Source organism: Myotis daubentonii, chromosome 2 (genome assembly GCF_963259705.1).
Source record: "Myotis daubentonii chromosome 2, mMyoDau2.1, whole genome shotgun sequence".
Classification (NCBI taxonomy): Eukaryota; Metazoa; Chordata; class Mammalia; order Chiroptera; family Vespertilionidae; genus Myotis; species Myotis daubentonii.
In genome coordinates, this window is record NC_081841.1 from 85624626 (window position 1) to 85639926 (window position 15301).

The window sequence follows — 15301 nt, forward strand, 5'->3', positions numbered from 1 at the left end:
CACTTTAATCTTTATTCTATACTCATCTTGATCCTGGGAGACTCCCAACTTTTTAAAAATTTCATTTTATTTTTTTAGGTAGGAAGAGATTCAGATCTCTCCTACTGCTGCAAAACTGTTTTTTTAGCTCATCCTAGTGGCAAAAAAATTTATATAAACGTATGGCATCTATAGATTTTCTCTGAGTTCTTGGTTTTATAGCCAGAAAACAATGTTCTTATCTTGCCAAAAGAAACATGTTCACCAACAGCAAAATCAGACTCACCAAAATCAGAGTCTCCAAAATCAGATTCACCAAAGATCCATGAAAGTCACAGCCCTGGAATTATCTTCCTAAATCACCCCTGTAATTGTCTGATACACAGAGGCACTCATCCAGTGAACAAATGTACCCTTGTCTGTCACTAATGTCATTATATGGATCTCCTTTAGGGCAAGGTTGCCTTTTCTATTCACAAATTTCCTTGTTCACATGGAGATTTATTTTTATAGAGAAATAAAATGATAAAAGCAAACTATTTACAGAAATACTGTAAAGTGTTTATATAGTGTCACCATGTATTCATGAAGTCTTCATTTTGTGCTCTTCTGGGAAAGCTTAATTATATTAATAGCAGCTTTTTATATCAAATTTAGGTCACACAATAAAAAAACTTCCTTATCACTCTCAATCTTGATGTACCATTTATCACTTAACTCTATAGTATATCTTACTAACTAATTCACAGCCTATCATACCAAGTATCTCCAAAGCATTACCTTGAAATGCTGCCATTTAATTTCTTACCTTCTTGTAATTCACTGCCATTTTCCAAAGGCTTTTCTACCTCTTTTTCTGGTGTAGAGGCTGTGCTTTTCGATGATGAAATATCTGGAGGTGTATGTACCCTGTAATATTCACCTAATCTCCCACAAGAAAAGTAATGGTTAGTATATTTGTCACATCAAGTACTAGAAAATTCACAAATGTTTGATTTCTTACCAGATTTATAACACATCTCCTTTATAGCTCTTTTTTCTTCAATTTCTTCAGGAGTCTTTGTCCATAAACTTGAAGCATCTATAAGATATATAATTTTAAAATTAAATCGTCCCAACGCCAAATAATCTAAAAATGTATTAACCAAAATGAAAAATCCCATTGTTCTCATGGATAGATTACTATTTTGCTATTTTAATTTTTTAAATCAATAATTTGTAGACTGGAAAATATTTCTAATTTCTATATTTCACATATTAGAATCAGTCAAGAGAAAAGAAATGACTAATTATACATTATGTGTCTTAAGCTGGAGCTACAGATTCACATGCTGAGATCATTTTTGTTTGTTTAGAGCAGTGGTTCTCAACCTGTGGTTCGAGACCCCTTTGGGGGTCGAACGACCCTTTCACAGGAGTCGCCTAAGACCATCAGAAAACACATACATAATTACATATTTTTTTGTGATTAATCACTATGCTTTAATTATGTTCAATTTGTAACAATGAAAATACATCCTGCAGATCAAATATTTACATTACGATTCATAACAGTAGCAAAATTACAGTTATGAAGTAGCAATGAAAATAATTTTATGGTTGGGGGTCACCACAACATGAGGAACTGTATTAAAGGGTCGCGGCATTAGGAAGGTTGAGAACCACTGGTTTAGAGGAAGATGTGGGTAAGGGAAACATGGAGCTACAGCGGACAAAAACAGAATATTCACTGGGGTGGCCTGTAGCTCACAGAAAGACACAGTCCAAGCAAAGACAGTGGGAGTTTATTTTTCAGCATATTTATCTTGTTTGTGCGTATATATTGGCAGCACAGTGTTGTGATAATATGGAAGGAGCAGGATAGACTAGGATGAAAAGGAACTGAGTTCTAACCTTGTTTATACCTTTGCAAGGATTACTTGGGATAATGCAAAAGATAGGGCTTTATAAATTACTAGAGGCCCAGTGCACAAAAATTTGTGCCCTTGGGGAGGTCCCTCAGCCCGGCCTGTGCCCTCTCACAGTCTGGGAACACTTGGGGGATGTCCACCTGTTGGCTTAGGCCTGCTCCCCGGGGGACTGAGCCTAAGCTGGCAGTCGGATATCCCTCTGGCAGCCCAGGAGCCCTCGGGGGATATCCACTTGCCAGCGGGGACCAGGCCTAAGCTGCAGTTGGACATCCTTAGTGCTGCTGAGGAGGTGGGAGAGGCTCCTGCCATCACTGCTGTGCTGGCAGCTAGCAGCCTATCTTGTAGCTGAGCAGAGCTCCCACTGTGGGAGCGCACTGACCACCAGGGGGAAACTTCTGCATTGAGCGTCTGCCCCCTGGTAGTCAGTGTGTGTCATAGTGACCAGTCATTCCCAGTCGTTCTGCTGTTAGGGTCAATTTGCATATTACCCTTTTATTATATAGGATAGAGGCCTGGTGCACGGGTGGGGGCTGGCTGGTTTGCCCTGAAGTGTGTCTCGGATCAGGGTGGGGGTCCCTCTGGGGTGCCTGGCAAGGATGGGTTAGGGGCTGAGGGCCGTTTGCAGGTTGGCCACACCCCCTTCAGGGAGGGGGGTTCTTCTGCTGGGATACCTGGCCAGCCTGGGGAGTGGCTAATGGCTGTTTGCAGGCTGGCCACAGCCCCTTCAGGGTGGGGGTCACTGCTGGGGTGTCTGGCCAGCCTGGGTGAGAGGCTGAGGGCTGTTTGCAGGCTGGCCAAGCCCCCCAGCAGGGACTCCCACCCCTTGAGGGTGTGGCCAGCCTGGGCGAGGGGCTGATGGCTGTTTTCAGGCTGGCCACAACTCCCAGCTACCCAAGTTCCCAGTGGAGGCTGGCTGGAAGCAGGTATCTGGGATTTATTATCTTCTATAATTGAAAATTTGTTGCCTTTAGCAGAGGCCACAGCTAGCCAGGGCAGGCGGGAAGCTTGGCTTCCTCCATCACTGGGGCAACCAGTCTCCTGCTTGCTCCAGCTCCATGGCTGCCGGCCACCATCTTGGTTGGTTTAATTTGCATATAGTTGCTCTGATTGGCCAGTGGGCGTGGCTTTGGGGCATAGCGAAGTTACGGTCAATTTGCATGTTTCTCTTTTATTAGATTAAACTGTTCTATGGATCTCTATAATGTTAAGGATTAAATGTGAGACCGATAGATGTAATGCAATAAATAGATGGACACAGGCATATCAATGCTAAATTACATATAAGCAAAATAAGTGAGCCTGGCCTGCATGGCTCAGTGGTTGAGCATTGACTCATGAACCAGGAAGTCATGGTTTGATTTCTGGTCAGGACATATGCCCAGGTTGTGGGCTTGATCCCCAGTGCAGGGCATGCAGGAAGCAGCCAATCAGTGATTCTCTCTTATCACTTATATTTCTATCTCTCTCTCCCTCTCCCTTCCTCTCTGAAATCAATAAAAATATATAAAAGATAAATAAAAAGAGTTTATTAAGCAAATGAGCAGTGAAAACTCTTTTAAAAATAAGAGATTAATATCCCTACAAGCAACTTTACATATTTAAACAGGAAAACTGTCTCCCACCCCTCATACAACAAAAACCTTCTAATCCAAATAATAAGCATGTATAGGCATAGAGCAAATTAGAACATAATGAATTCAGCATACTTATTAAATTTAAAGCTATTTCCTCATCAAAATATGCCTTATATATTACATTATAAAACTCCAGAAGTAAAAAAATATGTGGAAAATATTATGAGGTTTTTGAATGTGCATTGTAAATCTGAGAAAAAGTTTACTAACCATTCTGCTCATTTCCTTCCTCCTCTTCTTCCTCAAAGTTGGTTTTTAAAACTAAAGGATGTTGAATGGGTCGTGATATATTCTCCTGAGGTTTCAGGGGCTCCTGACTCTGGGTCGGGGGTGGAGTTCCTTCCTGAGTATCTTTTTGTAGTGTAATATCTACAGAGAAAATGCAACATTTCAGTCTTATCAAAATATATAATGATCAACCATTGTTCTCCTGATTAACTGTATATTTATGAAAAGGTTATTAAACTAACATAAAAAATCAACAGCCTAGATTGTGTGGAAAGTATATTAATTCATACATATTAGATAGTAATTTAACCAAAAATTGGTATATCACACACTTTTGGTATAAGTCAAAAGTGATCACAAGCATTACCATATTCTTACATTAGATCTGCAGGATAAGGCTATAACTTAATTAATCACATTATGACAAATTAACAAAGTCAAGCTCACTTAAGGCATAACTTATGCTGGCAGAGTTTGTGTGTCTTATTTGGAAGTAAGAAAAAACGATGCCTTCAGATTTCTCTATTGGCTACACAGGAGTTAGACTAGCCAAAGCTCTAGGTCATATTTAAATGTTCTCTGACCTTCATAACTAACCAGCAATTAATGGAAGTGGCTAGTGAATACATGTACTTTTTATAATTACTAAATCAACTTTCTTTGTTTTCTACACCAATATTTATCTAATCTGGCTAATTATCAGAGTCAACTAAAGAAAATTTTCAAAGCATCTTTTGGATCTCTGCTTTCTAAACTTCTGGTTCAGGAGGTCTGGATTAAGCTGGGAAATCTGATACTGTTGTTTCAATATCTCATGGAAATTATAAAGGCAGCCAAGTTTGGAAACCACTGCTCCAAATCAATGATCTTCTAACTGGGGTCCTGGGTCATGAGAAGGCTTACATATCTATTTTTATGCCAGAATTAAATGATCATGATTACTGTAGCTTTGTAGTAATTTCTAGATTTTTAAATCAAGTGTGAGTTTTTCAATGTTATTCTTTATTTTCTATATTGCTTTTACTATTCTGTGTCCCATGAACTTCCATATATATTTCAGAATCAGCTTATCAATTTCTGTAAATAAGTTGGGATTTTAATAAGGGTGGCATTGAATCTATAGGTCAAGTTAATCTATAGGTCTATAGGTCAAGTCAGTATTTTCATATTAACAATAAAGCCAATTAATAAACAATGGTAAGCATTTAATTTTTTTAAGTTTCATTAATTTCTTTCAAAATGTTTTATAATTTTTGCATTTCTTTGTTAAAATAATTTATAAATATTTTCTTTTATTGTAAGTGAACTTTTTCACTTAGTTTATTTATTGATTGTATATAGAAATATAATTATTGTATATTAATCTTGTAGCCTGCAATCTTTATAATTTTCTAAATAAAAGATCATGCCATAAAGATAGTTTTACTTCTTCCTTTTCAATATGAATGCCTTTAATTGGTTTAATTGTCAATTGTCCAAGTCTTCTGGATTGAATATAACTGGCAAGCATGATCATCCTCATCTTGCTGATCTTAGGGAAAAAGCTTTCAGTCTTCAGTATTAAGTATACTACAGGATATATACAAAAAATCCACAGCTATCAGGTTGAGCAAGTTCCTTCCTATTCAGAACTTGTTTAGTGTTTTTATTATCATGAGACAATGGCTTTGTCAAATGCTTTTTCTTCATCTATTATCATTAACATGTGTTTTTTGCCCTTTATTTTATTGATTTGGTATATTACATTGACTTTTTGAAGTTAGACCAATCTGTATGTCTGGGATAAGTCCTACTTGGTTATGTACTACAATCCTTTTTTAATGTTCTTTAATAGAGTTTGCTACAATTTTATTGAGTAAAACAAGGGTTGTTTGAGCACAAGCACTACTATACCATAACAATCTGATAACTGAGAGGGCTACTAAGTGATTAATAGGTGGGTAATATATACACCTTGAATATACTAGAAGGAATGATTCATGTGCAGGGCAGGACTGAGCAGGACCATGTGAGATTTGATCACGTTACTCAGAACAGCATACAATTTAAAAGTTATGGATTGCCCTGGCCAGTGTGGCTCAGTGATTAGGAGCATTAGCCCATGCACCAAAGGGTTGCGGGTTTGATTTCTGGTCAAGGTCTCATACTTGGGCTGTGGGTTCAATCCCGGGGCCCAGATCAGGCTCATGTGGAGAGACAACCAATTAATGTCTCTCACACATCCATGTTTCTCTCTCTCCCCCCTGCCTCCTTTCCACTCTCTCTAAAAATCAATAAAAAAATATGTGAAGGAAGGAAGTGGAAATAGTTTTAGGAGAAGGAAAAATATTAATTTTTAAAATTGTTTATTAAAATATTTATTATCCTTTTTAAATTGTGAAATATAGCACATATACAGGACAGTACACAAATCATAAAAGGTATAATGTAACAAACATCACAAAGCTAACACCTAAGTCAAGAAATAGCCTGTGTCCTCTCCAGTTTATACCATTTACTTTTTTAAAAAAATATTTTTATTGATTTCAGAGAGGAAGGGAGAGGGAGAGAGAAATAGAAACATCAATGATGAAAGAGAATCATTGTTTGGCTGCCTCCTGCACGCCCCCTACTGGGGATTGAGCCCAAAACCTGGGCATGTGCCCTTGACTGAAATCAAACCCAGGACCCTTCAGTCTGCAGGCCGACACTCCATCCACTGAGCCAAACCAGGTAGGGCCAGTTTATACCACTTTCCTTCTCCATACCTATTATAGGTAATCACTTTGTGATTTTTCTTCTAGTTTTATTAGTAGGTATGCATCTATAAAAAATTAAAGTTTAATTTTGCTTCGTTTTGAACATTTTTCTAAAAATGGAAACAAACAGTATCTTCTTCTTTGTCTTCATGTAGTCAACATTATAACTCTGAGCTGCATCCTAGCCCTAAGTTATGGATAACTTTATCTTGATGAAATAATTTTAGATTGTTTTCCAAACTGCTTGTTTCAACCTATATAACTAACTACAGTGCACAAGAATTCCCAATGTTCTTTGTCTTTACCAACAGCTGGCAGATTTAATTGTTTTTGCTAGTAATGGGTGCATAATGATATATATCAGTGGTTTTCAATTTTAATTTCTGTAATTACTAATAAATGATCACATTTTCATTTGTTGACTGACATTGGATCTCCTAATTTTCAACCTTCTGTCTGCTTTCTGCTCATTGTTCTATCACAGTGGTTCTCAACCAGAGATAATTTTAATCTGCTTCCCCTAAGGAAAATTGGGAATGGTTGGATGTATTTTTGGTTGTCACAACTGCAAAGAGTTGGTATCTAGGGGTAGATGCCAAAGATGCTGCTAAACATCCTACGATGCATAGGCTAGACACCCCCACAACAAAGTATTATCCAGCACAAAATGTCAATAGTGCCTTTCCTTTTGATTTTTCATCAAATATTGAGTCCAAGTCTTTTGGGGGGTCATATAAACGGCATGTACTACAATATCTTCTCCCATTCTGTGGCTTATCTTTACACCCTTTTAACGAAAACAAATTTTTATATTAATGGATCCAATTCATGCATCCTTTCTTGAATAGACAATATTTTTTGTGTCTGATTGCCTTCTGAAACCTTTAAAGGTTGACCTTTTACCTTTTGGTCTATGATGTACCTAGAATTGATTTTTATGTATGGTGTGAGAGAATTTCATTTTTCCCTCCTTAACTGAAAAGACCATCCTTTCCCCCTTGCTCAGTCAGGCTAACTGTTACAAATCAAGTGTCCGTCTCTGCAAGGATGGTTCCAGATTTTCATTCTGTTCCATTTGTCAGTTTGTTTGACTCAGCCAGCACTACACTGTCATAATCTTTATCACTTTAGAGGCCTTGGTATCTGGTTGAACAAGTCCTATAATTTTGGTTTCTTCCAGCAAGTCTTGACTATTCTTGGCTTTTTGAATTTCCAGATAAATTTTAGAACCTGTTTGAATTTGAGATTGTTGTTCTTATATTTTTTAAATAGATGATGGGCATCAAATCATTATGGTAATTCACAGGTTATTGGATGTATTTTAAAAAGTAATAAAAATTTTATTTTTAAATTTTAGGATTGATAAAATGTTGGGAAGTACATCCTTTGCAACTATTCAAATTTATGATGAAATGGTTTAATCAAAAATGTTTTAGAAGATAGATCATCAAAAATAAAGATCACTGCCCTAACCGATTTGGCTCAGTGGATAGAGCATCGTCGGCCTGTGGACTGAAGGGTCCCAGGTTCGATTCTGGCCAAGGGCATGAACCTTGGTTGCAGGCACATCCCCAATAGAAGGTATGCAGGAGGCAGCTGATCAATGTTCCTCTCTCATCAATGTTTCTAACTCTCTAACTCTCTCCCTTCCTCTCTGTGAAAACTCAATAAGATATATTTAAAAAAATAAAAAATATAAAGACCACTGATGATTACACCTTTCCATTCAGTGTATTAAAATATTTGTCAGAAGGAGAATGTTATAGGATGAAAAAGACAACACATTTATGACCAGAAACTATCCAGTTAGAAATATGAAATAGATTAATTCAGGTGAATTACTTGGTAATCAAATAATGCAAAAAAAATTTTCCTCACACAGCAGTTAAGTTTTACCTCTCCATAATGGTTAAAACAGTGATGTGCTAACAGTTTTGATACATATTTTTATACCTTTGTTGATTTGTGGTAACTTTTCCATAAGACCTTAAATACCAATGATCTTTGCATCATTTGTTTGTTTTGTTTTGTGAGACAGTTTTAGAGTCAGACAGTAATGTATTTTAATTGAGGAACTGCCAGTTATGAGATATGTTATTTTGCATGAGATATTTAGCTTCTTTAGTCTCAGTTTACCCATTTATAATGGGAACACTAACTATTTTGCAGGGTTTTGTAATGAGTAATAAAATTAGGCATGCAAAGTGTCCACAATAGTGCTGCCACATAGAAAATGCTTAATACAGGATATTATTTGAAAACACTAAATATGAGGTTTTCCCATTTCTGATAATGCTACTTTTTTTTTTTAAATCATAATTAAAATTTTAATCAAGATTGTTCCAAAAAGCAAGTCTGTGGAGGCCACAGATGCAATTAACAAATGGTAGGACTAGAGAACTAATATTTGAGTACCTGCCTTTATTACTATTACTGGAGGCCCAGTGCACAAAAATTTGTGCACTCGGGTGGGGGGAGGGCATCCCTCAGCCCAGCCTATGCCCTCTTGCAGTCTGGGACCCCTCGAGGATTGCCCACCTGCTGGCTTAGGCCCGCTCCCTGGGGGATCAGGCCCAAGCTGGCAGTCAGACATCCCTCTGACAGCCTGGCAGCCCTCAGGGGATGTCCACTTACCAGCAGGGAGCAGACCTACGCTGCAGTCAGACATCCTTAGTGCTGCTGAAGAGGCGGGAGAGGCTCCCACCACCACCGCTGTGCTGGCAGCCATCAGCCTGGCTTGTGGCTGAGCAGAGCTCCCCCTGTGGGAGCGCACTGACCACCAGGGGACAGCTTCTGCATTGAGCATCTGCCCCCTAGTAGTCAGTGTGTACCATAGTGACCAGTCATTCCCAGTCGTTCTGCTGTTAGGGTCAGTTTGCATATTACCCTTTTATTATATAGGATAGAGGCCTGGTGCACGGGTGGGGGCTGGCTGGTTTGCCCTGAAAGGTTTCCCGGATCAGGGTAGGGTCCCGCTGGGGTGCCTGGCTAGCCTGGATGAGGGGCTAATGGGTGTTTGCAGGCTGGCCACACCCCCTTCAGGGTGGGGGTCCCCACTGGGATGCCTGGCCAGCCTGGGTGAGGGGCTAATGGCTGTTTTCAGGCTGGTGAAGCCCCCCCCAGTGGGGACCCTCACCCCATGGAGGCTTGGCCAGCCTGAGTGAGGGGCTGATGGCCATGTTCAGGCTGGCCACACCTCCTTTAGGGTGGGGGGTCCCCACTGGGGTGCCTGGCCAGTCTGGGTGAGGGGCTGAGGGTCGTTTTCAGGCTGGCCAAGCTCCCTGGCGATGGAAGCTCCCAGCTTCTCCTTTTTTTCTTTTTTTTAAATTCTGGGATTTATTTACCTTCTATAATTGAAACTTTGTTGCCTTGAGTGAAGCTCAGAGCCTGCTGTGGCAGGCGGGAAGCTTGGCTTCCTCCATCACTGGGCAACCAAGCCTCCTGCTTGCTCCAGCTCTGTGGCTGCCGGCCGCCATTTTGGTTGGGTTAATTTGCATATAGTCACTCTGATTGGCTGGTGGGCGTGGCTTAAGGCATAGCAAAAGTACAGTCAATTTGCATGTTTGTCTTTTCTTAGTGTCAATTATTATTACTAGAGGCCCGTTGCACAAAGATTCATGCAATAGGCCTTCCTTCCCCTGGTGGCTGGCACCAATTTTCCTCAGGCACCTGGAACCCAGGTCTTTGGTCCAGCTGCAGCAGCACGGCTTGGCTTCTCCACTCCAGCTGCAGTGGAGAAGCCAAGCCTCTTCAGTCTTCAGTAGTCTTCAGTCTTCAGTCATCTTCAGTCTTTGCTCCACGCCTGCATATGCAAATTAACCACCATTTTGTTGGGTTAATTTGCATACTCATCCTGATTGGCTGGTGGGCATAGCAGAGTGACATCAATTTGCATGTTTCTCTTTTATTAGTGTAGATTACTGAAAGTATTACAGATGCCCCCCAACTTCCCCCATTTGCCTCCTCTACCCAACCCTTGTTCCACCCCAGGCCTTCATCATACTATTGACTATGTCCTGGGCTGTGCATGTATGCATATATGTTCTTTGGTTAATCTCTTCCAGTCCCTCATATCCCTCTTCCCTCTGAGATCTGTCAGCCTGTTCCATACATCTTTTGTTTCTGGAGCTATTTTGCTTTTCCATTCATCATATTCATTAGATTCCACATATAATTGAGATCATGTGATATCTGTCTTCCTCTGACTGGCTTATTTCACTTACTATTTTTCTCCCCCTCTTCCTTCCTCTCTAAAATCAATAAAAATATAAAAAAATAAAATAAAGTAGCCATATAGTTGGCCAAGGCATCTCTCTAAGACACTGACTTAGAATAAATGAGAATCAAATAGCCCATTCAGTTGTTCATGATAGAATAACATGGCAATTAACCAAGGAGATGAATAATTGCTCTAATGTGTCAGCTACTGTGTTTTGAACAAACTATCCCCTAGCAAAATTTGGAAAGTTCATTAAGAGGAACAGTTATTCTGAGTACACTAACCTCTAACATATGTCATGGCAGAGATAAAAAGTACCTACCATACTTGCAAAGAAAATATAAAATGTACTCAGAAATACCTACCTACTTTTCATAATTATAGCAAATATCAGCTGATTTATGTTTTCTTAGCACTATCATTTGGTTTAGCTGCTATTTTCTTTTAAACTTGTAGATGATAACCAGAGGGATTAGGCTTCTTTTTTAAATGTCTGGTTTAGCAACATTTAAATGAAGTCTCTTTCAAAAGCATCGCAAACTTTTTTTAATTTGCTAGCAGGTTAAAGTTTAAATTGCAAAAAGACTGACAGGCAGTTTTATACTTTTAAACAAAAAATGCAGAACTCTTGATAATTGCAGTTGGTGTTTAAAGACAGCATACAACAGCAAATCAACGAATGAAAAATTGCTTTTGGCAAACACCTCCTTCTGCACGAGCACAGCTGGTGGCTTAGATAGCATTGCTGGGGCTCCAACTCACCCACTTAGTATGGACCACGTGATGAGTCTTAATTCATTGGCCAGAGGCCTTAGAAATTATCACAAGTTACACATTTAAATGTCTAAATTTTATCCTATTTTAACCTGACAAAATTACACATAAATTGAGCTATGCAATGTGAATCGATACTTTATTATTGTTGTCATAATCCTACCCTAAGTTTATCAATCACATGCATTTACTAAAACATAAAAAGGTAGATTTCAACAAATGTACAGTTTTATAAAGTAATCTTTGAGGTCAGAAGATATATGGTCTCAGTTTTGATTAACATGGACCTTGGTGAATAGGTGCCCCTGGAAATACTATGGGAAATATTAGGTCTACAAAAGATCAAACTATAATTTTTGAGGTATTAAAATATTTCCAAAATGAACTGATGATATGGTCATTCAATACATAATTCTATCAGCTAGGTAGTTTTCCTCCAGTCTAGGAATTGAACCTGCTTTCCTAGAGCGCAGGAATGTGTTGCGACAGAGGGAAAATAGCTGGCTGCCTAACACAAATACAGAGATGGGCAACAGTAGTTTTACAGTTGTAATACAAATACATGATAGAAAAATGAGTAAATAATAATACAAGAATAAACTCTATGTTTTGCAAACCCACAACTGTAAACCTACTTTTGCCCACCTCTGTACATACTGTTCAGAACTTTCTAGGGAAGAATCGGCCACTCTGTGATAGGTAATTTGAAGTTCCTATAGTAGGTGCTGGGATTCATCAGTGAACCAAAGGAAGACGTTGGCTGTTAAGGAACATTCATTCTAAAGGGAGGAGTCAGACAACAAACATTAGACATAGAATACAGGTATATTATATTGTATCTGAAAAAAATTATAAGGAATATGGCAAAAATAAAGTGCAGCAAGGCCAGGAAGATTGGAAATGTATAGGGAAGAAGTAGGAAGGCTGATTACATTTCAAAAAGAGTGTCCAGAATACACCTATTAAAAGGTTATATTTGACTAAGGCTTTGAAGAGGTAAAGGAATTAACCATAAAGATATTGATAGAAGAGGATTTCATGCAAAGACCCTAAAGCAGGAGCATGCTAACATGCTCTAGAAAAAAGCAAGGAAGCTAGGGTGGTTGGAGCAGAGTGAGCAAGTAGAAGAGTTGTGGGAGATAAATTCAAAGAGGTAACAGAGCACTAGATCAAGTAGAGTCATTTAAGCCTCCTTAAGAAATTCCCAAAGTACAGAATTCAGAGAGCTTTAAGGTTGGTGAACATGTCCACGTACCAGGAAAGTGGCATACCCCCACCCCACAGGAACAGAAGTTCCTGTGCTCCCACCTTTTCAGACCTTGCCTTATGTATCTCTCCACCTAGCTGTTTATCTGTATCCTTTATAATATCCTCTATCTATACTAATAAAAGGGTAATATGCTAATTAGACCAGACGTCTTCCAGACGTCCTTCCTGACAAAGCCAGGCCTGGGAGAAGCCGCCCGCCCGCGGTCCCTGGTGCCAGTGCCTGTGGCTGCGGCCCAGGAGAAGCGAAGCTGAAGCCACTCGCTCGGGTGTGGGGCTGAGGTAGAGGTGGTTAGGGGCAATCAGGCAGGCAGGCAGGCGAGTAGTTAGAAGCCAGTGGTCCCGGATTGCAAGAGGGTGCAGGCCGGGCTGAGAAAACCCCCCTCCCATGCACGAATTTTGTGCACTGGGCCTCTCATTATATAATAAACTGGTAATGTAAGTAGGAGTTTCTGAGTTCTGTGAGCTATTCTAGCAAGTGACTCAATTCAAGGAGTGAGATCATGGGAGCCTCCAAGTTGTAGCCAAGTTAGTTGCAGGTAACCTAGGGGTCTACTACTTGCATTTGATATCTAAAGTTGGGGGTACTCTCTGGGCCAGTGTGGGTCAGTGGTTGAACATCGCCCTATGAACCAGGAGGTCACAGTTCGATTCCAGGTCAGGGCACATGCCCCAGTTGCTGGCTGGATCCCCAGTAGGGGACATGCAAGAGGCAGCGAATCAATGATTTTCTCTCATCAATGATGTTTCTATCTCTCTCTTCCTCTTCCTTCTTCTCTGAAATCAATAAAAATATATTTAAAAAAAAACAAAGTTAAAATAAAGTTAGCTCATTAAGACCTGTGTTTGGGGTCTTTGCTAATTCTGATTATGGTCAAAATAAAATTGAATTGTAGGATACTCAGCTGATGTCACAGAGAATTGTTTGGTGTAGCGGGGGCAAACACCCGTCTGGTGTTAGAAGTGTTGTGAGTATGCCAGTAGGGTAAGAGTGAAGGAAAAACACAGACGTGCTTTTTTCCCCCTAGACAAACTGACAAAAATGGGGCCAATCACTTTGTAGATGCAAAACTACCATCCCAGTAGATTACCTTTCAGCAGTGATCCATTCATCCCCCATCCGTCTATCTATCTATATATCCAGTTTTACTGAGCATCTGTGCTCAAGATAATGTGCAAAGCATTGGTAAGGGAACTAGTTATGATCCCCATCCTTGTAATGTTTACAGTTTAGTAAGAGAAACACTGGTCAAGCTATTACATGTATGATGAAAATTATGAGAATTTTCCAGAAGACTATAACAGGGAGACTTAATTTCTTGTTATCCATTTGCCAAGGGTTATCTGAAGCCAAATTTTCACATCACAAGGACTGATACCCTGTAGGCTTATTTCTAGAACTATTCCATCAGGAGAATGTCATGGTCACAGCAAGAGAGCAACATCAGGGAAACCTGCCACCCCCAATGTCTTTAGCAAGGTTCTTGCCATTCACTGTTTTAGGGCCTGGCGTCTTCTGAATCTTCCCCATCCCCTGAAAGTAGAGCAAGGTTCACCACATAATAGAACCTCAGTATCATTTGGTTGGATTAAATTGTGCTACAGGTTTTGCAGCATTTCCTCTACCACTGAAGTCTTAGGAAGAACCACAAGTATAGCTGCTCTTCTGGAAGCGGAAGTGTGCAAAACAGAGCATGCCCTTGCTCTCCCTACCTATCAGAGGTTCCTACACATTCGAAGGGACAGCGGTGAGGCTATGACCTCGGAGCTTGACTCCAGTTGTGTGATGCTTGCAGAGACACCGTTTCCTTCTGCCTAGTGGGGTCAGTAGTCATCTCACTTTTCAGATGAATAAAATCCACTTTAGATACACAGTCACAGAAAGTTTAACTTGCTTTGTTCACTTCCTTTATCGTGTTAGCTACTTGATGACTCATTCTAACTTCATCTCATGATTCTTGATAGAATCCTCCCAAATCATCCATTGGCTATTAAACCACATTACTCAAATTGTCATACTTTACTTAATGTGTTATTCTCTGCTGCTACTCTAAAACCAGATGATAGTATGATATGTTTATGTTATTCAAAACATATACTCACTGCTACTAGGTGGCAAAAATAATCCATTGATATTTCGAGGTTTGCTGTGATAAAAGATACAACTGATCTTCACACAGCCAAGAGGCTGAGTTTCCCAGAAGCATGAAATACTGCAGTTTTGCTAAACAAAAAGAGGTGGAGAAATGTAATGATCAGATGTCATAAAAAATACCATAAGCTACAATACAATATGAGAAAAACTATTGCAATTACTGATATAGGATACTGTGTGTGTTTCCTGGCTTTCATTGTTTTTAAGCTCTGCTCTTTAAAAGATGCAATGGGGCCCAACTGGCATGGCTCAGTGGTTGAGCGTGGACCTATGAACCAGGAGGTCATGATTCAATTCTTGGTCACAGCCGATTAATGATTCTCTCTCATCATTGATGCTCTATCTCTCTCCCTCTCCCTTCCTCTCTGAGAGCAATAAAAATATATTTAAAAAATAAA

The 15301-nt window shown here is 39.6% G+C and overlaps 1 protein-coding gene across 2 annotated transcripts in view; it reads right to left on the reverse strand.

Moving 5' to 3' along the window:
- The window catches only part of C2H12orf50 (chromosome 2 C12orf50 homolog), a 29093-nt gene that overhangs the window by 13585 nt on the left and 207 nt on the right, over nucleotides 1-15301 (reverse strand). For both annotated transcript variants that reach the window (XM_059681037.1, XM_059681038.1), the window contains exons 2-5: nucleotides 14852-14972; nucleotides 3734-3892; nucleotides 983-1060; nucleotides 788-901 (exon numbers count right to left, since the gene is read on the reverse strand). In XM_059681037.1, the coding sequence (XP_059537020.1) occupies nucleotides 788-901; nucleotides 983-1060; nucleotides 3734-3892; nucleotides 14852-14972 (472 nt within the window). The remainder of the gene's footprint in view (nucleotides 1-787; nucleotides 902-982; nucleotides 1061-3733; nucleotides 3893-14851; nucleotides 14973-15301) is intronic.